Below are 24,327 nucleotides of genomic sequence, written 5' to 3'. Positions count from 1 at the left end.
ACTGCATGTTGGGTGGTGCAGCGCAGTGATTAACCAATTTGTTCAATAAATGGTATGCAATTCTGTGAAATAAACACACTAAATATCTATCATTTGGTTGGTGGCATTAAAACACTGTACAGTATGTAGTCATAGTAATGAAAACTGATATAGTACACATTTCATCAAAATAAAAATAAAATCCAAAAATATAATTGAGAACATACAGTATAGAGCACTTAGTATCAAACAGCTTTTAAATATTATATTAAATGCATAGCCACATGCAATTACAAGATATTAACATATCATGCTTTATAAGTTTATGGTGGGTTCAATACTGCAACATAATTATGACATACATAGGTACTGCATGTTCAATCAGGCTCCTTCATAAAACTGAGAAGTGCTATCTTATCTGAAGTAAATATCACTTCATTAATTAACTACATATTTAGAGAAAGAAAAAATTAATCATCTCATGAGAGTATTTGTAAAATGACATTTTAACTAGAAATGTCATTTAAACCAAGTGTAACATCTGTATAGGCTCTCTATCTTCTATAATAAACTACATTCCAGATAATGTATTTCTGGAATGCAAAATGAACTTCATGCTATACTATCTTTTCTTTTGGATCAGGTACTGAATTTAACTAGGATATTCAGCTCTGTGTTTTCCCAAGAATATAATCCACCAATCTTACATGACGGAGTGAAAGACCATTTAATTAAAGAGAACATTTATAGAGAGTATCAATCTCATAAAAAAATCCTGAGACTTTAAATTGTTATTAAAATACTGTAATTTTAAGCAAATTTTCCCCAACTTCTAAGGTCTCTCTCGCAGAAACATTAAAGTAAACAACACAAACACAAACATGGCACAGCCAACTTGATATTTTCTTTGTCACAAAGGATTATTATAACTATCAAAGATTTCATGCTACATTTTCTAACATGATGCAATATATGGTAAATCTCTTGCATATATGAAATAACACTCAGCATTTTTGTGTTATTACAGAATGACTATAAACAATATCAAGTAAAGTATGAATGCATATCTCTGGCAAGAAACTGCTTCATGAAAGACCAGACACACATAATTTGTAATAAATTCAAGTGCTATTAATATTTTTGTGTGAGAAAAATAATGATTTCACACTGCATATGCAGTGTTTGATAATGCAGATTACAATGAACTGGATGTCTCTTTAAAATTTTTATAAAAATACAAATTTTAATTACTAAACACACTTCCAGTTCCTACTTGAGATAATTAAATCTATTAAGATACAAAAGGAACTAAAATTTGAATGGTAGACAAAAAATAATCATTTCAAAAGCCATGGTGTTTTTTTGGCTTGCTGTTTACGATGTAGTTTTTGTACCTTTTTTCCAGGGACAAACTCCTTCAGATAATCCAGGACGTCTTTTCTTTTTTATTGTCAGTTCATCTACAGTAGGTTCCGCCATTAAAACTTGAGTTCCTAATTCCCCATAAGATACTGAAGCTGCAATGGTATTTGTACTGGAGTTCTGAGCTTCCCTGGGTTCAGAAGGCTGGCTTATATCAGAATCATGTGCAAACTTGCAGTTGCGTCCAAACTTGCACCGACCTTTTCTATAATCCCAACAATTTTCTTTCCATTGATTTCCAAGACATCTTTAGGGTTTTCTGTCATTTTTACATGCTTCTCCAATACCAATTTTTTATCTTCCTGTGCTTTATGAAATGGGTTAAAGAACACTGAAGCAGAATGGTCATCATCAAATGGAGATGGCAGTGCATCACCACGAAGAGGATTTGCAAGGATTACAGGTTTGCTGCTTTCCTTCTTACGTTTTTTTATTTGTTTTTCTTGATCAAAGGGAGAATCAAAAAAGTTGATAACTTTCTTCTTGGTGCCTTTACTCCGGTCAAAGGGAGAATCAAAGAAGTTGATAACTTTCTTCTTGGTGCCTTTACTCAGTGACTCGTCAGCAAGCTCTGTATCTTCTTTTTCCTCCTCAGAAGAGGAGCCATAGTCTGCCACCAGCCCTGCCATTATGTGTTTAAAAAAAAAAAAATCGCATATTGCATATTTAATTTACAATTTTGCTGATTCCCATTTATTTTGTCGTGCCTAACTATAATTTAAATGTTTATTCTTTGCATTTACTTACTTGAGCCTAGTTTGATATTCTGAATGTTGTTATTCTGTAAATTCTAATCTTATACCTAGAATTTCAAGCACACACTAAGTTAGTGACAATGCCTGCAACTGTTGCAACTCCTTCTGACTCAAATGGAGCAGTTGCTCGTACTAATGTCCAGCGCTCCATACAGGAGATGGCTATTCTACTTTTTGCTGGAGTATCTCACGTATTGGAATCATGGTTTAGCAAAGTGGAAGCAAAGGCCAAAGTGCATTTCTCAGAACCTTCTGATGATGACTACTTGGCAATTGCTAGGTAAAGTTTTGACTCCACCAAAGGTGATGCTCATTTTGTAGATGATGAGAAAGCCATTGTTAGCCTCCAGTCATGGCCAGAATTTAAGGATTTCTTTCGCGTTTTCAAGGCTCATGACAAGCCTATTTAGTACATTGATAGGTAGTACTCTTTTGGTATTCAGACTCACTTCCAGAACCTTGAGAAAGTACTTGCAAAGCTCGTAGAAGCAAATTTAAAAATAAAACTCTCAAAGTGCTCATTTTTAAAGGAGAAGATTAATTTCCTAGGTCATGCAGTCACCTCTTCAGGCATTACCTTAAATGAATAAAAAATTATTGCTGCCCGTGATTTTCCAATGCCTCGTACTGCAGAAGCCGTGAGGCAGTTTACAGGTTTTCTAGGATTTTATCGTTCGTTTATTGCTGGATTCTCTACAATAGCCACTCCACTTTACAAGTTGGAAAGAAACGATGAACCCTTTGTTTGGGAAGAAGCCCAAGAACAGTCTTTCAGGAAGCTCAAAGAAGCATTCATCTCTTCACCTGTTCATAGGTACCCATATTTTTCTAAAACTTTTATGTTGGTCACAGATGCTAGTGAAATAGGCTTAGGTGCAGCATTACTTCAAACTGAAGGTCACAGAGATCATGCAATAGCTCAACTAGCTGTACATTGTCTAAGGAAAAGAAAAATTATGGTGCAACAGAGCGTGAAGCTCTAGCAGTTGTATGGGCTTTTAAACATTTCAGGAATACAATTTACCCAGTTCATGCTGGCGATGAGTCACAATAACGTGGCTGAAGTATGTTGACCAGACCACACACTAGAAGGTGAAGGGACGTCGACGTTTTGGTCCTTCCTGGACCATTCTCAAGTCGATTGTGAGAATCGACTTGAGAATGGTCGAGGACGGACCAAAACGTCGTCGTCCCTTCACCCTCTAGTGTGTGGTATGGTCAATATACCCAGTTCATGTTCTTACAGATCATCAACCAGATATTTACTCACAATTCAAGAATTTAATCCTTCATTTGGGTATATCCCAGGAAAACAAAATGTTGTAGCTGATGCATTTTCTTAACACATAGCTGCATATCCAGTTAAATTACCCAGCATGAGATGCTATAATAGTAGAGACAGAACAAAAACAAGACCACACATGGGCACCTGTCATTAAGTTTATGATTTAGCAAGATACTTGTCGGATTCACAAGCCCTCAGTAACATTGAAAGAAGTAGTGATGTTAGACAATTTACTGAGTAGAATAGTAAAGCTAGGGACACCCGCAAGGAAGTGTTATCAGTTAGTTGTTCCAGCTGTCTTTGTACCAACTGTGTTAAAGATTATCCATGATGCTCCTGTAAATGCACATCCAGGAAAGGATCGTACACTCCAGTAAGGTCGATTGAAGTATTTTTGGCCCAAAAGGCTAAAGAGATTGCTCATTATATTGACAGAAGTTTAACCTGCTTACAGTACAAGGGACACATCATTGGACCTAACCCAATTCATGTGTACCCAGCAACTAAAGCCCCTTGGGAATGAGTATCAATATATTTGTTGACAAATTTTGCAGAAACTGAAAAAGGTAACAAACACTTGCTTGTAATGGTTGAAAATTTTTCACATTATAGCAAACTTGTTCCTATCCTGAACAAAACAGCAGAAACTATAGCCAGTGCATTCCATGGCCAAATAATTTGTAGATATAGTATGCAAAAAGTAATTCTCTCAGATAATGGTCCCGAGATCAGTAATAGTTTCTTAACTAGTTTGTGTGAATTATATAACAATAAAAAATGTAGTATTATGCCATATCACCCAGCAAGTACTAGGTTTGCAGAGCATACAAACAGACTATGCAGAGCGTACAAACAGAAAAGTGTTAGATGCCTTGAGAGTCACATTGATTTTTTAAAACAGTAATTGGGATGAGTTCATATCCTTAATTCAGTGTGCCATACACTCTTCAATTAATGCTTCTACAGGAGACACGCCTCATGCTATTCTTTATGGTACATATAAGATTCTTCCTAATGAAGTGATCAATTCACCCCCTACTCCTTTGTATAACCTAGATGTTTTTTTCAAGTAAAGCATTGACAAATGCAACCAGTCTTTAAGAAAATATGAGAACACTTGTCCAAGACAACTGCAGAGTTTACTCGAGCAAAGGAATACTCAAGCTAAGTCCAGTAAGATGACTGTCGGATCTGTAGTAATGGTACTTAACGAACACAGATCTGGCCCTATGTACAAGTTATCTAAGAAATTTTTAGGTCCATATAAGGTAATAGAGCTTATCAAGATTAACAAGTACAGACTTAAGAATTTGTTAACAAGATCATTTATAAACGAATATTTATACCATATGAAGTTAGCTAAAATTACTGCTGGTGAGTCTGATGCAAAAGATGACAATGACCAAGCCCAGACAGATTCTTCTATAGGGACACCACCTATTGTGGTTGACAGACCACTTGACGTAGACCTTCCCCTTGTTGGAAATTTCCAACACTAAATACAACACTGTTGTATTATCATTAATTATTACTAAATCTACTAATCATTGTAGTGATTAAAATTAACCAAACGTAGAGTTCACATGTACTAATAATTACATCTGTACAATAAGGCTAGAATTCTTACGTCACCAGACGCCAGTATTGCGTCAGATTCCATTATAATAAACACAACTATATCCAGTGTGTCTGAGAATTGAATTTGATTCTCTATAAAACAACGGTGTTCTGTGTGATAATTATTTACAGATAAACTGATCCCCAACTAATGCCAAATAGAGCGTTTATAGTTATACTGTTATCTGGTAATAAATTTAACGTCACGCGTGAATGCCCTGGAGAGACTTTAATTCATCTCCATTGCTCGTTTACCATCGTAAAACGAGCAAATAATAATATTTAACTCCTCTGAATAATAAACCCGTCCTTATCCGAGCATTTCAATCACAACTGCGAGAAATTATAATATTCGTAGTAAATAATTTGTGTATCAAATGCGGGACGCGGGGCAGGGGAGACGCTAGTACACGAGGCGACGCGCTCAGAGAGAGACGCCATTACCCAAGCCACCAGGGTAGACACCACCAAGAGCTCCAGATGAAAGTCGCCACCGTGAGGTGTGAAGAACCTTTGCAGACAATAACTTAGCTGGTGTCAGTGTCATTTTACACGTGTTGAATTGTCAAGAGATTTAATTTGACATTCAGCGAGGAACCTGTTAAATTTGGTTCCGTGTAGCCCAACGTGACCGGCCAGTGAAGCGTGTCAACATCTAGGCTAGGCTAGACACCACGTGTTCGTTACGATGCCTGAACCTAGGACGCGAACTTCGGCAAGCCTTAACTTACACAGTGCCCTATTAGCTAAGTACCTTTATTCCCATTTGATGCATCATCTAGGAGGGGGTTATAGCTGGGTAGCTTGTCGTTACACAGAGCGACTATAAAAAACCACAGGTTATTATTTACCTTCATTACTTAATTTAATTTTCTTGAACATAGATGTCATGCAACTTAATCTGTTGCTACTGAATATAATTTGATTTACAGCGTGTGTGAAGAATTCTCCGAGCTGTCATTTCCCGTGTTAATCATCTCCCAGTGTTCCATGATGAGTCCAAGAGATTCCGAGGATGAGTTGTAACCGACTTCTTGGAAATCGTCTTCAAGCTAAGACCCTTTCCGTATTCCTTAAATTCCATTATCTGAAGTATTATTCATGCAGAGCACTGTTTCTTTGGATTGACATGTGTTTATTATAATTATTAATTTCTCATGTTATAATCTATGTTCTTATTGGTGATAAATATAATGATTCTAAAATTGGTCATAGGATTAGATTATTGCATAATGGACTGGTGCACGAACCACACTAGTTCCTGGACATATATGAAGTTCCAGTAATAACCCCCCAATGTAGGTGTTTGAGGCTTTGATTCAGTTAAATTATACAGCCCATTAATTTATATAAGTGATCATATTCTCTAGTATTTATCCATAGTTACTGGTTCATCTAGGAATTTTCTAATGATCATATTTTATTAGTTTCCCTCTTTACTATAAAAGCGGGTGGTCCTTCGTAATAGAATTTCATTACATTAATATTTAAATAAATAGAGTCAAGTCCCAAATGTCCCACATTATGGTCCTTCGAACCGGATAAACATAAATTATAATTATAAATACTAATTAATAATAACTAATCCTTGTGTGATGTAATCTAGATTAACTATTTAATTAATTGTGTCAGCCAACAGTGTAACACATCAGTTAGTCTAAGTCACAACAACACATCGCTACTTTCACCTCATGTATAAGGTAGCCTTAGTGGGACACAGTCAATTACCCACAACACTTAGCTCATACAGAAGTAAGAATCTTTAGGTCACCAGGAGCAACAGCTCATAACTTTTATAACAATTCCACACTAACACCTGCATTAGAGTGGCTTCACCATCTAACCATTATACACTTAGGTGGTAATGACATCCATCCTACTCGTCATCCAGCTGAGGTGATCAAACACCTTAAAGCCATAATTTCTTCTTTCAAGCTCATCAGTAATTCGGTAGTATTCACGTTAGTGGAACCTCGCCAACCAAGTCAAGATAATCGTTGGGGAGTAACACCAGAATACTACCAGAGAGCTGCTAAGTACATAAATTTCAGGCTGAAAAATCGAGTGAGATTGGATGCCACTTATATTCAATTTTGTTACGAACCCGGATCCCGCGTCCGAGCCTGGAGCAGTGACAACCACGCCATCTGTGGGTCAGCTCCCGAAACCCCCGCCAAACGAACGACGACACCGGATGAGGACGGCGAATATCGGCCACAAGGGCCAGTTTCCAGTCCTGTGCAGCTCACAACACAGCCGCTCTTGACCTCTGGTGAGGTGGTGCTCCGACGACAGCGCCATCTATGGACTGGATACGTCAGGTGTTTGCGCCCGAACCCGTAAGTGAGGTGTTTTAGTGTCCCAGTTATTGATGACGTGTCTGTTTACAGAGTCGACCTGGGACCACTGTGTTGAAGGTTGAGTCAGTCTACCCGAGGCAGCCAGTCTCCATACCTTGAACGTTGCTGCAGCTGTTGTGAAGTCGTCCCCCCGGAAGAACACTGTGGTGTGTTAGCCTGCCAGTGGAGTGGCAGTAAGAGGATTTACCCGGGACCGACTGTTGGAGACGATCATCCACTGGGGTATTGAGGACAGGAGGGTGACGTGTGATATCACACGAGACTCCTGTCTAGGGCGTACCCCTTATATCGTTCGTGGAGTGGCCGTACCAGCCTTGGTGGCTCAGAACCTGCCAGCAGACCAGCTGGACGTGTGGTTGACGGCCTCCCGACGGTGCCCCCAGTGGACCTGTGTTTTGGCTGACCTGTGGCCAGGGTAGGCTCAACTTCTTTGGATATTTCGTTGTGTGGCCACGAGAGCACCAAGGATTCGGCACAAAGTGTTGTGGCACCAGCATCTTCAGCAGAAGACATCGATTGAGCATTAATCCCCTTGTCAAGTGTTAATACCCCTCCCCTTTGTGCACTCATTCATTTTATATATTTAAACGGTGATGGTAATAATTATAATATTAAGTTCTTAGCTTTCTTTCCCTACTCCCTTTAAGTTACTTGCGTCATGGATCTCATCCCTTGATAGCCACTACTGGCTTGGGGACGGATACATATATCTTCCTCTAACAACATCAGAGTAAGGACCCCGTTGCGTCCCGAGAGGGCCGTAACATAATTGGTATCCCCAGCGGGATCCGTCCCCTTGTTAAGTATGTTTGACAGGGGTGGTGAAGTGGCGTAATCCCTGTAAATAATTCCCCCTGTGTGCGACGATTGTGACGTTATACGTCCTGTGCGGTGCTCAGAGTGACTAAGTGCGATATTGTGCAGTACGGTGCTCGCTGTGATTAAGCGATTAAGTGCAATATTGACTAGTGTGGTGCTCAGTGATTCAGTGCAATATTGTAGAGCGAAGTGTTCGTTTGGACTCAGTGCAATATTGGGTAGTGCGGTGCCCGAAGTGATTACGTGCAATATTGTCAAGTGCAGTGTTTGGTGCGATAAAGTGCAATATTGACGTAGAACGGTGCTCGGTGCGTGAAGTGCTAACGTGAAAGCGGTGTGTTAAGTGCTAGTTGAGTGTTCCATCTGTGACAATGGCAGAAAAAGCTACCATCGATGATCTGGACGATGTTCAGGCTTTTCTGAACAGAGTGGACTGTCTTGCCAGATTAAAATATCTGAGCAAACCAGAGCTTGTACTAGTGAGCGCCTACCTGGAGATAAAGATCCGTGCCAGTGATTCCCGTGTGGAGATCTTGTCCAAGGTTCACCGGCACCTGAAGGCAGAAGAGAAACAGGAAGGCAGGGCTCCTAGTACAAAGGAAGGTGAGGAAATAGCTTCCACGGAAAAGGAAGATAAGGGCAGTGACGTTGACAGTGATGCAGGTGAGCTTAATATCAGCTTCCTAACAGTCAAAATGCGCGCCCTAGAGATCAATCGCGAGATAGAGTGGAAAAAGTTAGAATTAGAACGAGAATTGAAAGATAAAGAATTGGCAATGAGGCGTCTAGAATTAGAACGAGAAAGAGAGAGAGAAGAACGAGAAAGAGAGAGAGAAGAACGAGAAAGAGAAGAGAAAAGAGAGAGAGAAGAACGAGAAAGAGAAGAAAAAGAAAGACAGAGACAACATGAACTAGAAGTATTACGATTAGGCGCTGGACAGAGACAAACTGGAGTAAGCGGTTTCGATCCGGTAAGGAATATCAAAATGGTCCCTAAATTCAACGAGAGAGAAGTTTCGAAGTTCTTCGCAGCCTTCGAGAAAGTCGCTGCCTCTTTGGAGTGGCCAAGGGAGAATTGGGCCATCATGATACAGTCAGTCCTGACTGGGAAGGCCCAAATCGCCTACTCTACGTTATCCCTTGACGACTCCGGCGATTACGATATGGTGAAGAAAGTGGTGCTCATGGCGTACCAATTGGTACCTGAGGCATATAGGCAAAAGTTCAGAAACCTGAAGAAGACCTCAGAGCACACTTTCACCGAATTCGCCACCATCAAGGAGCGACTTTTTCAGGAATGGTGTGCCTCTCGGAAGGTGGAGACCAAGGAAGACCTCGAGCAGCTGATTCTGCTCGAGGACTTCAAGGATTGTTTGTCTGTAGACCTGAAGACGTACTTAGAGGAACAGCAGGTAGAGACCTTGAGTGCAGCAGCCACCATGGCTGAAGAGTACATCCTGACTCATAGGCCGTCTGCTAAGTACGTCCCAAGGAATTACCAGCGCCGGTTCGACAGACTTCATGATGAAGAAGAAAGACCCGTCCCACAAAGTGCTAAGAAGACGCCCCCAAGTAGCCCCCGAAGAACAAGTCCTAGCAGTCCGAAACACCGGAGCCCGAGGAGGAATATGGTGTGCTGGACTTGTGGGCAGAAAGGGCATATAGCTGCTAGGTGCCGAGGCAGAAGAGGTGGCAGCGCACGAAGGGAGGTGATGATGATGAGCTGTGTTACACCACCAGTAGGAAACCAGTCTACGACGACGCCGGAAGGACCAAGTTTGTTGGCCCCTCACACTTCAACCGGGTATGTAACGAGTGATCATATTGGTAGATCAATTGTAGTGCTCAGAGATAGTGGAGCAGCCCAGTCCCTGATCGTGAAGAGCTCGTTACCCGAGGGAGTAAGTGTGGATGGGCGACAAAAGGTTGTCCTGGTTGGGTTTCCTAGGACGCAGTACATCGCCCCCTTAGTGCCAGTACATCTTGACTCGCCTTATTTCAGCGGCACATGTGAGTTGGCAGTAGTCGATACCCTCCCTGTGGCTGGGATTGACGTGGTACTAGCCAACGACTTGGTGACCGATTGGAGCACCAATCATCCCAAGATAGCGGACGAGTCAGCCAGAACATCAAAGTCTGAGGTGTCTACAGGCAATGGTAATGTCCGGGTAAAGACAGACCCGGATGTAACTATGTTTAATTTGTCCTCTCGCCTACAGATTGAGAACGTTCTAGCAGTGTCTCCTGATTCTCTCGACAAGGAACATGAGGTTACGATGGCAGAAGTACCTGAGCTAGAAGAGAGGCCTTGTGTGCAGGCACCCACGGATACCAACGAGTCTGGAGCGAAGGCGGATGTGTGCTTGCGGTATGGCAAGTTACAGCATGTAGTGAACCAGCCAGAGATTCCCCAGACGTCAGAGGTATGTGAGGTGTGTTCAAAAGGTCTAGTGCCCTCTTCGGTCCAAGCCAGGCTTATGGATGTTGCCGGCTATGGACATGACAAGTTCAGGAAGCTTATCCCTCAGATGACCAAACGTTTCCTAGCAGTATTTTGTTTTATTCTCGTTTGTGTTCTCAGTAAGGATTAGTGGACGACCCGAAGAATGATGGCTCCCATGAACATCGTGAAAAGGTCCCAGGGATTGGAGATTTGTACTGCAAGTGTTGCAGTTGAAGAAGGGACCTGGAAGGTGATGGTTGATACAGGAGGTACGAGAAATGATAATAGGAGTGACTGTTTCCGACAGGTTGACACCCCCCGCGTGACTGCTGAGCCTCAATGCAGCGTTATGTGGAACGTTGGTCGACCTGACGGTGGCAGAGCGAATGCCATCTGCGACGTACGAACAGCCCCGTTGGGACTAGGTGTGGACCTAGTAGAGTATGCTGTAAGTACTGTTTTACCCGCTGTCGCTATCACTCTGAATTATCAGACCCCTGTATTCCAGGTTCCTGTCTCCCCTGAGGACCATCGGACCGGTACCAGAAATGCCGTCTGTGTCCAGCCATCATCGGTGCCACGACATAAGGAAGTGTCGAGTCGCCCCAGATCGTGTCCACACAGATCCTTACTTGAGACATGTGAGATGATGCCCCTGCTTGACATCGCAGTGGAGACGTGGAAGATTACGTCGGGCAGATCATTGCCCGACGTGATCATCTGCAAGTTCCCGTTGTGCCGGAAATGGCTAGTAGGACATTTTTGTGGACGAGACAGCCTCGCTACTCCAGTTCATAGTATAAGTAAGTCCATTTGGAGTTGTGTCGCCGAACTAATTTGGTTTGTGTCTCTTTTTATAGAACCTCAAACCAAATTCTTTTTGGTGGGGAGGTGTTACGAACCCGGATCCCGCGTCCGAGCCTGGAGCAGTGACAACCACGCCATCTGTGGGTCAGCTCCCGAAACCCCCGCCAAACGAACGACGACACCGGATGAGGACGGCGAATATCGGCCACAAGGGCCAGTTTCCAGTCCTGTGCAGCTCACAACACAGCCGCTCTTGACCTCTGGTGAGGTGGTGCTCCGACGACAGCGCCATCTATGGACTGGATACGTCAGGTGTTTGCGCCCGAACCCGTAAGTGAGGTGTTTTAGTGTCCCAGTTATTGATGACGTGTCTGTTTACAGAGTCGACCTGGGACCGCTGTGTTGAAGGTTGAGTCAGTCTACCCAAGGCAGCCAGTCTCCATACCTTGAACGTTGCTGCAGCTGTTGTGAAGTCGTCCCCCTGGAAGAACACTGTGGTGTGTTAGCCTGCCAGTGGAGTGGCAGTAAGAGGATTTACCCGGGACCGACTGTTGGAGACGATCATCCACTGGGGTATTGAGGACAGGAGGGTGATTTGTGATATCACACGAGACTCCTGTCTAGGGCGTACCCCTTATATCGTTCGTGGAGTGGCCGTACCAGCCTTGGTGGCTCAGAACCTGCCAGCAGACCAGCTGGACGTGTGGTTGACGGCCTCCCGACGGTGCCCCCAGTGGACCTGTGTTTTGGCTGACCTGTGGCCAGGGTAGGCTCACCTTCTTTGGATATTTCGTTGTGTGGCCACGAGAGCACCAAGGATTCGGCACCAAGAGTTGTGGCACCAGCGTCTTCAGCAGAAGACATCGATTGAGGATTAATCCCCTTGTCAAGTGTTAATACCCCTCCCCTTTGTGCACTCATTCATTTTATATATTTAAACGGTGATGGTAATAATTATAATATTAAGTTCTTAGCTTTCTTTCCCTACTCCCTTTAAGTTACTTGCGTCACGGATCTCATCCCTTGATAGCCACTACTGGCTTGGGGACGGATACATATATCTTCCTCTAACAACATCAGAGTAAGGACCCCGTTGCGTCCCGAGAGGGTCGTAACAAATTTACAGCCAGACGTTATAGACAAAACCTGACCAGAGATGGTGTACACTTGTCAGGTGAGTCTAGGTTGCATGTGGTTGATAAGTTGATCAACATCATCAACTATCACAAACGGCTGTGGCTAGCAAGCCAAACTTAACTGTACATAATTGTTTTCACCTGTGTGTGCAAGTGCACTCTTATAAAAACAAAAAACACAAAAATACAGCACAATTATATTCACCTTACTGCACCACAATAATCTTTACCAATCTTATTAGGTAGAATTTAGGCTGAGATTGTGCTGAATTTGGTACAAGCCCAGACTAAATAAATTTATAGTTCTATGTTAGGAATTATCAGGACTAGACTTAAGCTAGTCAGTAGTGTATGTATTATACTATTTGTGCTGACCCTAAACAGGGTGGGATTAAATTTTGAGATAACTCTGATTGGAGTGTCTCCAAAATATTTCATCTTGTACTCATTATTTTGTATGTATCTATTTTGTGTATTGCTGGATGATCCCCATTACCTCTGATGGTGATATAGAAGAGCTAACCGGACGAGAACTAATGGTGAAGTTCAGACAATGCACAAAATATCTAGCTACTTGTTGTTAGGTAGGTACATTTAACCTCAAGTGAGGTAGAGTATAAATTAGCCACATTAAATTAGGCTACATTTAATGTTACTTGTCTACTAATGAACAAGTACCCAAGCTTCATTAGTAATACATATACGAATTCCATGAAGTTTGGACCCAAGCCCAACATGGCTACTCCTGAGCAATTAAGGAGAACCTACATTGGCCTTAAAGGCCATTTGACCAGACTAATTAACAAGGCTGAGGGCTTATCTAAAGATACTCCCATTGACTCTTATCACTTAGAGACATCAGTAAGAGTAGCTGATCTGAAATTTGATCAAGTTAAGTCTACAAGTCAGTCTTATCTTACTCTACTGAATACCACAGAGACTGATCCTGAGGAAGTAAGTCAAATTGTAGACATCTCCCAGTATGAAGATGAGACTCAAGATATAATTTTCAGGCTATCTAAATTAGCAAAACAATCTGGATCCAATACCAGTAACACAGGGTCTCAATTCAGTAACCCACTACCAGAGGTTCGTTTACCTACTTTAGACTTACCTACATTTTCAGGATTAGATACAGAAAATTGGGACAATTTTTGGACTTCATTTGAAGTTCATATACACAGGAAACAGTCTCTTGACAAGGTTTCTAAATTCTCATACCTGCTTTAGTCTTCTTAAAGGAGAGGCTAAAAAGGTCATACATAACCTAACTCTCAATGAGAGTAATTATGAGGAAGCTATAAAACTTTTGAAGTTGAACTATTGCAACAAAGAATTAAGTATAGCTACCCTCTATTACCAATTGCTAGATCTGAATGCACCAAATAGTAGACCAGAGTCACTTCAAAGCTTCAGACTAGAAGTAGAGTCTCTAGTAAAGGCCTTAGGTACTAAAGTTAACATACCAGCTTCAGAATGGTCAATCAAGTTACTTTTGCAGAGGAAATTACCTCGAAATGTCTTAACAGAGCTCTGCTCACATTATAATACCGAGTTTCTCACTCTTGATCAAATATTCGAGGGATTGAGAATAACGGTTAACAGGTTGAAGACTCATGATAAAATTAAACCTGAGTCTAAACCAACTAATACTGACACTTCAGTCAAACCTAAACCGACTTTGAATAAGTCTAGTAAATATAAATCCAAGACTACTCCATCCACTGGGAAAAGAAGTGGAAATGTAGGTACTTATTCGGTGTCTCCTTCTGAGATAACCAATGACTTGTCTACTAAAGAGACCAAGTCAATTAACCAGAGAAGGTGTCTGTTTTGTAATCAAGGACATGCCACTTACCAATGCTCTGTTTATCCTACTTATAATACTAGGATTAAAAGGTTGCAAGAAATACACAAGTGCACTAAGTGCATGGGCTCTCATGATCCCAAAAAATGTGTAGTGCAGCTACGATCCTGCAACAGATGCAACCAAGGTGTACATCACTACGCCTTATGTAGAAAATCTTCTACACAAACCATGACCACTGGGGAGAATTCCACGAGTTCTACCGCAGTGCAATATTGCAAAGTGCATCAAGAAGTAAATGTACTTGCTACTGAGTCAGGCAATAATACCACTCTGCCTACAGCTCAACTTAGACTAATAAACCGAAGATCTAGAGTTAACACTAGAGGTCTTTTTGATCAAGGATCACAGAAAACCTTCATTACACGACAGTTAGTAGATGAGTTAAATTTAAAACCTGCCAAAAGTGTGAGGTTAAATATTTCTGGTTTCTTGACGAATAGTGGACCTCGTGAATACCAAGTAGTTAAGGTATTAGTGAGACTCGGATCTTCCACTAGTCCAATACAAGCGATAGTAGTAGATAAACTTCCTACAGACCTACAGGTCACTGGGTTAGCTCACACTGCGAGACATCTTAAACGAAACCGCATGAGGCTAGCAGATTATAAAATAAATTCTGACTGCCTCACTGATGTTGGAATACTTATAGGCGCGGATCATTATTACAAATTTATAACTGGATGCACCAGACAACACGGAATGAATTTGTTGTCGTCTGCTGGAGGCAAATTGCTTACGGGACCGGTGCTTTTCGGACAAAATCCAGCGTCAACAAACCAACAATCTAATAACATAATAGTGGCGTGACTAGGCTTGGAACAGTCACCCCTACGTTTCAGAGAAATATCTGAAGATATTGAGTCTGATCCACCTGTACATCGTTTGTGGGATTTAGACACTTTAGGTATTATCCCTGAACAACCAAGCCCTGATGATATGTGGACTTACCAGCAATATCTGGATACAGTTGTCTATGAAAATCAACAATACTGGGTAAGACTCCCATGGAAGTTGAATCATCCACAACTTCCAGTTAATTATTTTATGGCAGCCTCACAATTGCAGTCTCAATTAACATGACTACAGAAGCAGCCAGATAAACTGAACATGTATCATCAACTCATCCAACAACAACTTAACAGTAAATTTATTGAAGTTGTTGATAACGATGACCGAAAAATAGGTCATTATTTACCTCATCACGCTGTGGTGAAAGACTCATTGACAACACCTATTCGTATTGTTTTTAACTGTAGTGCTAAAGTAAAGCCAAGCAGTGTGTCTTTAAATGAATGTCTCCAAACGGGACCTAGCCTAACTCAAAGGCTACATGATGTGCTGTTACGATTTCGCACCGGTATTTTCGCCTATACTGCTGATATCAGCAAAGCTTTCCTCCGAGTAGGTTTGCAGGAGGAAGATCGTAACTACACAAAATTTCTCTGGATTAAGGACCCACTGGATCCTAACAGTGAAGTCATCACATATCGTTTTGCCTCAGTATTATTCGGAGCTACGTCCTCACCGTTTCTTTTGCAAGCAACATTAGACACACATTTGAGGAAATCGAATAGCCCTTATAAGGCAGACATTAGCGACAACTTGTATGTCGACAATTTCGACATACGACATATGGGTTCTATGAGCGAATAGTAGGCACAGTCAAGAAGTGTTTAAGAAAAAGTCAAAAAGACAAAAGGTCAGTTACTCCGAGCTCCAAACCATTGTTGTGGAAATCGAGGCGCGAGTCAATAACCGCCCATTAACATACCTGTCTGATGATTTCACCCAGAGAGAACCTATGAGTCCCTCACATTTGATCCATGGAGGTCTACTGAGCCCTCTCATCCCTTTAACTGAAGAGGACCCCGTAGACCCGTCACATGTGACCAGAGGTGACTTGGTGGAAAGCTACCAGCATCTTTCAGGGGTTATTAACAGGTGGAATGAGGTGTGGACTCGAGAGTACCTCACAGCTCTACGAGAGTACCACTACGGAGCTTCGAGTCCTTATAATAAAGTGCAACTAAAACCAGGGGACCTAGTACTAGTCGACAGTGATGGACCAAGGTCAGAGTGGCCCATAGGCAAAATTGTTGCCATTCATCCAGATCATCAAGGTGTCCTGAGAGTAGTGAAAGTTTTATGCCGAGGCAACACTACTCTAAAAACTTTAGAGAAGCTGGTTCCTCTTGAATTGGCTGAGCGAGAACATCAACCAGATCCAGTTTCTCCAGTAGTTTCCGAGGACAGTAATTCTGATCCTCCGAGCAACCGCCCCACTAGAGCTGCTGCTCAACAATGTAAGCGGAAACTGCAAGCCTATTACAGCTCTGACCAAGAGTAATTCCTTTTACATCCAATTTAGATAACTATGATGATACTGTGGTGTAATGTCAAGTAACAAACCATTACAAGTCACTATGACCCAGGACATTCCCATCACAGTAGATTCTGTTGTTTGAATTGTGTGATTTAAATCTTTAATTGTTGTATAGGCTATAAAGAACATTATTTATCTAGAGTACCTGAGAGTTTGCAGACTTAGAGATTTGTAACATACACATTACATGTCATAGCGACACCAGTCTCAGAGTTATTGTAAGTTTTCTTAATTATCAACTTTAGGTAATTCATAATAACATGTTCCATTTAACATGAAATCAGCAAGACTTAAGTTTCTTGTATGTCCTTGACAAATACGGGACATTCGTTATGTGTGTACTAACATACTAACATACTAACATACTAATATTAATACCAACTTCGGGATAGGTGTGTCAGTACTCCACATTACACTGCGACCCTAAAACTCTCCCCCCGGAGTTATGTTGGAAATTTCCAACACTAAATACAACACTGCTGTATTATCATTAATTATTACTAAATCTACTAATCATTGTAGTGATTAAAATTAACCAAACGTAGAGTTCACATGTACTAATAATTACATCTGTACAATAAGGCTAGAATTCTTACGTCACCAGACGCCAGTATTGCGTCAGATTCCATTATAATAAACAACTATTTCCAGTGTGTCTGAGAATTGAATTTGATTCTCTATAAAACAACGGTGTTCTGTGTGATAATTATTTACAGATAAAATGATCTCCAACTAATGCCAAATAGAGCGTTTATAGTTATAACTGTTATCTGGTAATAAATTTAACGTCACGCGTGAATGCCCTGGAGAGACTTTAATTCATCTCCATTGCTCGTTTACCATCGTAAAACGGGCAAATAATAATATTTAACTCCTCTGAATAATAAACCCATCCTTATCCGAGCATTTCAATCACAACTGCGAGAAATGATAATATTCGTAGTAAATAATTTGTGTATCAAACGCGGGACGTGGAGCGGGGCAGGGGAGACGCTAGTACATGAGGCGACGCGCTCAGAGAGAGACGCCATTACCCAAGCCACCAGGGTAGACGCCACCAAGAGCTCCAGATGAAAGTCGCCACTGTGAGGTGTGAAGAACCTTTGCAGACAATAACTTAGCTGGTGTCAGTGTCATTTTACACAACGTGTTGAATTGTCAAGAGATTTAATTTGACATTCAGCGAGGAACCTGTTAAATTTGGTTCCGTGTAGCCCAACGTGACCGGCCAGTGAAGCGCGTCAACATCTAGGCTAGGCTAGACACCACGTGTTCGTTACAACGACGCCTGAACCTAGGACGCGAACCTCGGCAAGCCTTAACTTACACAGTGCCCTATTAGCTAAGTACCTTTATTCCCATTTGATGCATCATCTAGGAGTGGGTTATAGCTGGGTAGCTTGTCGTTATGCAGAGCGACTATAAAACACCACAGGTTATTATTTACCTTCATTATTTAATTTAATTTTCTTGAACATAGATGTCTAGCAGCTTAATCTGTTGCTACTGAATATAATTTGATTTACAGCGTGTGTGAAGAATTCTCCGAGCTGTCATTTCCCGTGTTAATCATCTCCCAGTGTTCCATGATGAGTCCAGGAGATTCCGAGGATGAGTCGTAACCGACTTCTTGGAAATCGTCTTCAAGCTAAGACCCTTTCCGTATTCCTTAAATTCCATTATCTGTAGTATTATTCATGCAGAGCACTGTTTCTTTGGATTGACATGTGTTTATTATAATTATTAATTTCTCATGTTATAATCTATGTTCTTATTGGTGATAAATATAATGATTCAATAATTGGTCATAGGATTAGATTATTGCATAATGGACTGGTGCACGAACCACACTAGTTCCTGGACATATATGAAGTTCCAGTAATAACCCCCCAATGTAGGTGTTTGAGGCTTTGATTCAGTTAAATTATACAGCCCATTAATTTATATAAGTGATCATATTCTCTAGTATTTATCCATAGTTACTGGTTCATCTAGGAATTTTCTAATGATCATATTTTATTAGTTTCCCTCTTTACTATAAAAGCGGGTGGTCCTTCGTAATAGAATTTCATTACATTAATATTTAAATAAATAGAGTCAAGCCCCAAATGTCCCAAATTGTCCCACATTGTAGTTATTTGTATTGGGGCTTGGATTCAAAAACATATGCCAGCACTTATAGTCTTAGATCTAGACCTTTAGTCTCAACCATGCACTCACCAAACATCTATTGGCTAGATGTTAATGAGAATAACAACCCAGATGTTGCTGCTGCTAACAACACTGATACTGCTAGCATTAGTGTTGTCTGCTAGTATCAGTGTTGTTGCTGACATCAGTGTTGTTGCTGAGATCAGTATTGCTGCTGACATCAGTGTTGCTGCTGACATCAGTGTTGCTGCTGACATCAGTGTTGCTGCTGACATCAGTGTTGCTGCTGACATCAGTGTTGCTGCTGAGATCAGTATTTCTGCTGATATCAGTATTGCTGCTGACATCAGTATTGTTGCTAGCATCAGTGTTGCTGCTGACATCAATGTTGCAGCCATCATCAGTGTTGCTGCTGACATCAATGAGTCTGCCAGAATCAGTGTTGCTGCTGACATCAATGCCAGCAATGCTGTTGACATCAGTGTTGCTGCTGTCATCAGTGTTGCTGCGGACATCTGTGTGGCTGCCAGCATCAGTGATGCTGCTGACATCAGTGTTACTGCCAGCATCAGTGTTGCTGCCAGCATCAGTGTTGCTGTCAGCATCAGTGATGCTTCCAGCTTCGGTGTTGCTGCTGACATTAGTGATGCTTCCAGCTTCGGTGTTGCTGCTGACATCAGTGTTGCTGCTGACAACAGTGTTGCTGCTGACAACAGTGTTGCTGCTGACAACAGTGTTGCTGTTGACAACAGTGTTGCTGCTGACATCAGTGTTGCTGCTGACAACAGTGTTGCTGCTGACAACAGTGTTGCTGCTGACAACAGTGTTGCTGCTGACAACAGTGTTGCTGCTGACAACAGTGTTGCTGCTGACATCAGTGTTGCTGCTGACAACAGTGTTGCTGCTGACAACAGTGTTGCTGCTGACAAAAGTGTTGCTGCTGACAACAGTGTTGCTGCTGACAACAGTGTTGCTGGTGACACCAGTATTGCTGCCAGCATCAGTGTTTCTGCCAGCATCAGTAATGCTGCTGACATCAGTGTTACTGCCAGCATCAGAGTTGCTGCCAGCATCAGTGTTGCTGCCAGCATCAGTGTTGCTGCCAGCATCAGTGTTGCTGCCAGCATCAGTGTTGTTGCTGACTTCAGTGTTGCTGCCAGCATCAGTGTTGCTGCTGACATCAGTGTTGTTGCTGCCAGCATCAGTGTTGCTGCTGACATCAGTGTTGCTGCCAGCATCAGTGTTGCTGCCAGCATTAGTGTTGCTGCTAACATCAGTGTTGCTGCCAGCATCAGTGTTGTTGCTGCCAGCATCAGTGTTGTTGCTGCCAGCATCAGTGTTGCTGCTGACATCAGTGTTGCTGCCAGCATCAGTGTTACTGCCAGCATCAGTGTTGCTGCCAGCATCAGTGTTGCTGCCAGCATCAGTGTTGCTGCCAGCATCAGTGTTGCTGCTGACATCAGTGTTGCTGCCAGCATCAGTGTTGTTGCTGCCGGCATCAGTGTTGTTGCTGCCAGCATCAGTGTTGCTGCCAGCATCAGTGTTGTTGCTGCCAGCATAAGTGTTGTTGCTGCCAGCATCAGTGTTGCTGCCAGCATCAGTGTTGCTGCTGACATCAGTGTTGCTGCCAGCATCAGTGTTGTTGCTGACGTCAGTGTTGCTGCCAGCATCAGTGTTGTTGCTGACTTCAGTGTTGCTGCCAGCATCAGTGTTGCTGCCAGCATCAGTGTTGCTGCTGCCAGCATCAGTGTTGCTGCCAGTATCAGTGTTGCTGCTAGCATCAGTGTTGCTGCTGATATCAGTGTTGCTGCTGACATCAGTATTTTTGCTAGCATCAGTGTTGCTGCTGACATCAGTGTTTCTGCTGACATCAGTGTTGCTGCTAGCATCAGTGTTGCTGCTAGCATCAGTGTTGCTGCTGATATCAGTGTTGCTGCTAGCATCAGTGTTGCTGCTGATATCAGTGTTGCTGCTAGCATCAGTGTTGCTGCTGATGTCAGTGTTGCTGCTGACATCAGTGTTGCTGCTGACATCAGTGTTACTGCCAGCATCAGTGTTGCTGCCAGCATCAGTGTTGCTGCCAGCATCAGTGTTGCTGCCAGCATCAGTGTTGCTGCCAGCATCAGTGTTGCTGCCAGCATCAGTGTTGCTGCCAGCATCAGTGTTGCTGCCAGCATCAGTGTTACTGCCAGCATCAGTGTTGCTGCCAGCATCAGTGTTGCTGCCAGCATCAGTGTTGCTGCCAGCATCAGTGTTTTCTGCCAGCATCAGTGTTGCTGTCAGCATCAGTGTTGCTGCCAGCATCAGTGTTGCTGCCAGCATCAGTGTTGCTGCTAGCATCAGTGTTGCTGCTGATATCAGTGTTGCTGCTAGCATCAGTGTTGCTGCTGATATCAGTGTTGCTGCTGACATCAGTATTTTTGCTAGCATCAGTGTTGCTGCTGACATCAGTGTTGCTGCTGACTTCAGTGTTGCTGCCAGCATCAGTGTTGCTGCCAGCATCAGTGTTGCTGCCAGCATCAGTGTTGCTGCTGTCATCAGTGTTGCTGCTAGCATCAGTGAGGCTGTTTCTGCTGCCAGATTATGTCGGTCTGCATCAGGTGTTAGTATCTATACTGATGTGTCAGCTCTATCAATGAAACACTGTCCCCAAACATTCTATCCAACTTTTTACCTAGTTCATCATTGACTAATTTACCAGTAATTGTTTCATTGCCCACGATGAGAGCTTTCCCAGTGGCATTAGGACTGCCAGGTTCAGCTGGGCTCATCTTCCATCAGCAAGTTCATTTTTGGCTGAATCTTTTTTTTTTTTTTTTTTAGATATATACAAGAGTTGTTACATTCTTGTACAGCCACTAGTACGCGTAGCGTTTCGGGCAGGTCCCTGGAATACGATCCCCTGCCGCGAAGAATCGTTGTTACAACGATTCTTCGCGGTTTACAGTACAGTACACATTTTACTGTTGAGTTAAACAGAGGCTACAGTTAAGGATTTGCGCCCAGTAAATCCTCCTCGGCCAGGATACGAAGCCATGACAAAGCGCTCGCGGAACGCCAGGCGAGTGTCTTACCACTACACCACGGAGACTGGTGACAAGTCAATCTTATCCCAAATCAAATGCCCCGCCCCGCTGACTCCTTGCCACTGACAGACAGTGTCACCATTAACAGTGTCAGCGTAAATGTCGGACTGAGCAAAGCTGGTAATAGGCCCAGACCAGATGGAATATGTAGGCCCCATTTTTAACTGTTCACTAGGTATTACTCGGTGATAAATGCATATGATTTATGCATTTCTATACACATGTACACGTATACACATGTACATGTGTATACATGTGCACATGTAGTGTAACTTATATACTTACAGAAAAGAATGACAAATTATATTGATTGAATAAAAGGTAATTGGTAGCATTTTTATGAATGTTGGCCCTCTGTGACCATTCATTGACCCCCCCCCTCCTGACCAAGCCTGAGCATAACCACCTGGCACCTTTCACGTGATACGTCTTGCTAGTAAGAGAGAAACAGTGCAGTCACACTTGCCAGGTACAGTCCTTGTGGCGCAGTGGTAAGGCACTCGTCTAGCGCTTCATGAGCGCTTTTTGGCCTGGGTTCGTATCTTGGCCGGTAAGTTTGACTGGGCGGCAGTCATTAACTGTAGTCTATGTTCACCCAGCAGTGAATGGGTGCCTGGTTGTTAAACGATTTGGTGTGTCGTTTTCTGGGGAAAATTAAGATTAAAGTTTGGCCTCGACAAAAGCCAAACGTGGATGCATACACTCTGGATTCCTGTCCCCAGACGCAGTGAATTATTATTTCTCTAGTGGCCTCAACGGGGACAGGAAGTCGGTGGCTTGTCAAAGGTGCCCACTCTATCTTGAAGAAATATTCATACAACTTTCTTAGATCTGCAGAGTTTCATATTAATTAAATTCTGATTTTTGTCTTGAACATTCCTAATACTTTGATAGAAGTGTTCCTCATCTTTTAAATTTTCTTTCTCAGAAATCAAAGAAAATTGTAAATATTTTTTGGCACACTAAAGAAGAATTAAATTAGTCTGCGCATTATTTTCTTAAACAATTTGGTGAGCTATTAAGCAATTGTTTGTTATTTTAGATTTAGCTATTCGGAACAAAAAGTTTCATACAACACGGGCTATAATAAGCCCGTAGTGGACTTACCTGTCACAGGAGCGGTTCCTCCAAAACTCACTTAATGAATAATAACATATAATAAGGATTATATGTTAAATAGGAAATAACTGGGAGTTTTTACCACGTTTCTGATGTTGACCTGACCATATGTAAACTGTGTAACCCGTCCTCGACTCAAGTCCATTTCATCCAGCGGTCGACCCCAAACACGCATTGATAAATTTTTACATGTTGTTCATTCAAAACAGGAATTTTCTCAAATATAAATTTATATTATAATATATTATCATATTGTGCATATATAGGCATAGGTTAGGTTCGGTTAGGTTTGGTTTTTGTCTAGTGTTGTTTAACCCCCGTTTGGTTGTCACAGAGGAAAATGTATATATATTGCGGTTAGCATTGTTAATGCGTGGCCACGTCTGTGGTAGAAAATAATAATAGTGAAAAACTGCTCAGTTCTTGATAACTTCACCCTCACTTGGGGTTGGATCTGTGAAGAAAGAGGCACTGACGCCTTATAGAAAGAGAGACGAAAAGAACCCGAATTATTGGCAAAGAAAGGTCATAACAGGCGTCATCTTGGGATTAAAGAAAACTTATTTCATAATAATAGGTAGTTGGGTCATTAAAAGCTTTAAAGAAGAGCAACAATGATAACAGAAAACTGAGAACCACAAAACAAATCAGTGAATACAAACCTGGGTTTCCCTATTCCTGTATGGCACAATTACAGCGAGGGACCATCTGGCTACACAGTGCTGGGGCGAGGAGAACCCGCCCTGCATCACTCCTGCCCTGTGACGCGCCTCCGCTTCACTCATGGTCACCTTCTCCTCAATTGCCAAATTACCACCTGTCGGTAGACATGGTTGCAAGTGGGAGATTGGTTAGCCACCAATCACATATACAAGGTGTGCAAGCACATGTACTGCCATTGGATAGTGAGTGCATAAATGAAATAACTAAAGTATTTGTTAAAACAAATACACTCAATTTGAGTATTACATGTAATGTTTAGGACTAACCTATTTCATATCCTCACCAACATGCAACTCATAAATACCTACATATATAGGAATAAGAGGATACAAGGCAACTACAAGCACATATCAAGTGGCGGATGTCTCTACA

At 42.1% G+C, this 24,327-nt stretch overlaps 1 protein-coding gene and 1 pseudogene across 1 annotated transcript; both read right to left on the bottom strand.

Moving 5' to 3' along the window:
• Positions 1–1,316: 1,316 nt before the first annotated feature.
• On the bottom strand, positions 1,317–2,042 carry LOC138366965 (uncharacterized; annotated as a pseudogene).
• A 17,132-nt stretch (positions 2,043–19,174) lies between these two features.
• LOC138365883 (uncharacterized) lies at positions 19,175–21,798 on the bottom strand. Its single transcript, XM_069326573.1, has 2 exons — positions 21,683–21,798; positions 19,175–19,841 (listed from the first exon to the last, which is right to left on the bottom strand). Exons 1-2 carry the CDS (start codon positions 21,796–21,798, stop codon positions 19,175–19,177), a joined length of 783 nt encoding a protein of 260 aa, XP_069182674.1.
• Positions 21,799–24,327: the final 2,529 nt, after the last annotated feature.

This window comes from Procambarus clarkii, chromosome 2, assembly GCF_040958095.1.
Source record: "Procambarus clarkii isolate CNS0578487 chromosome 2, FALCON_Pclarkii_2.0, whole genome shotgun sequence".
Taxonomy (NCBI): Eukaryota; Metazoa; Arthropoda; class Malacostraca; order Decapoda; family Cambaridae; genus Procambarus; species Procambarus clarkii.
This window is presented reverse-complemented; position numbering and strand designations above follow the sequence as displayed.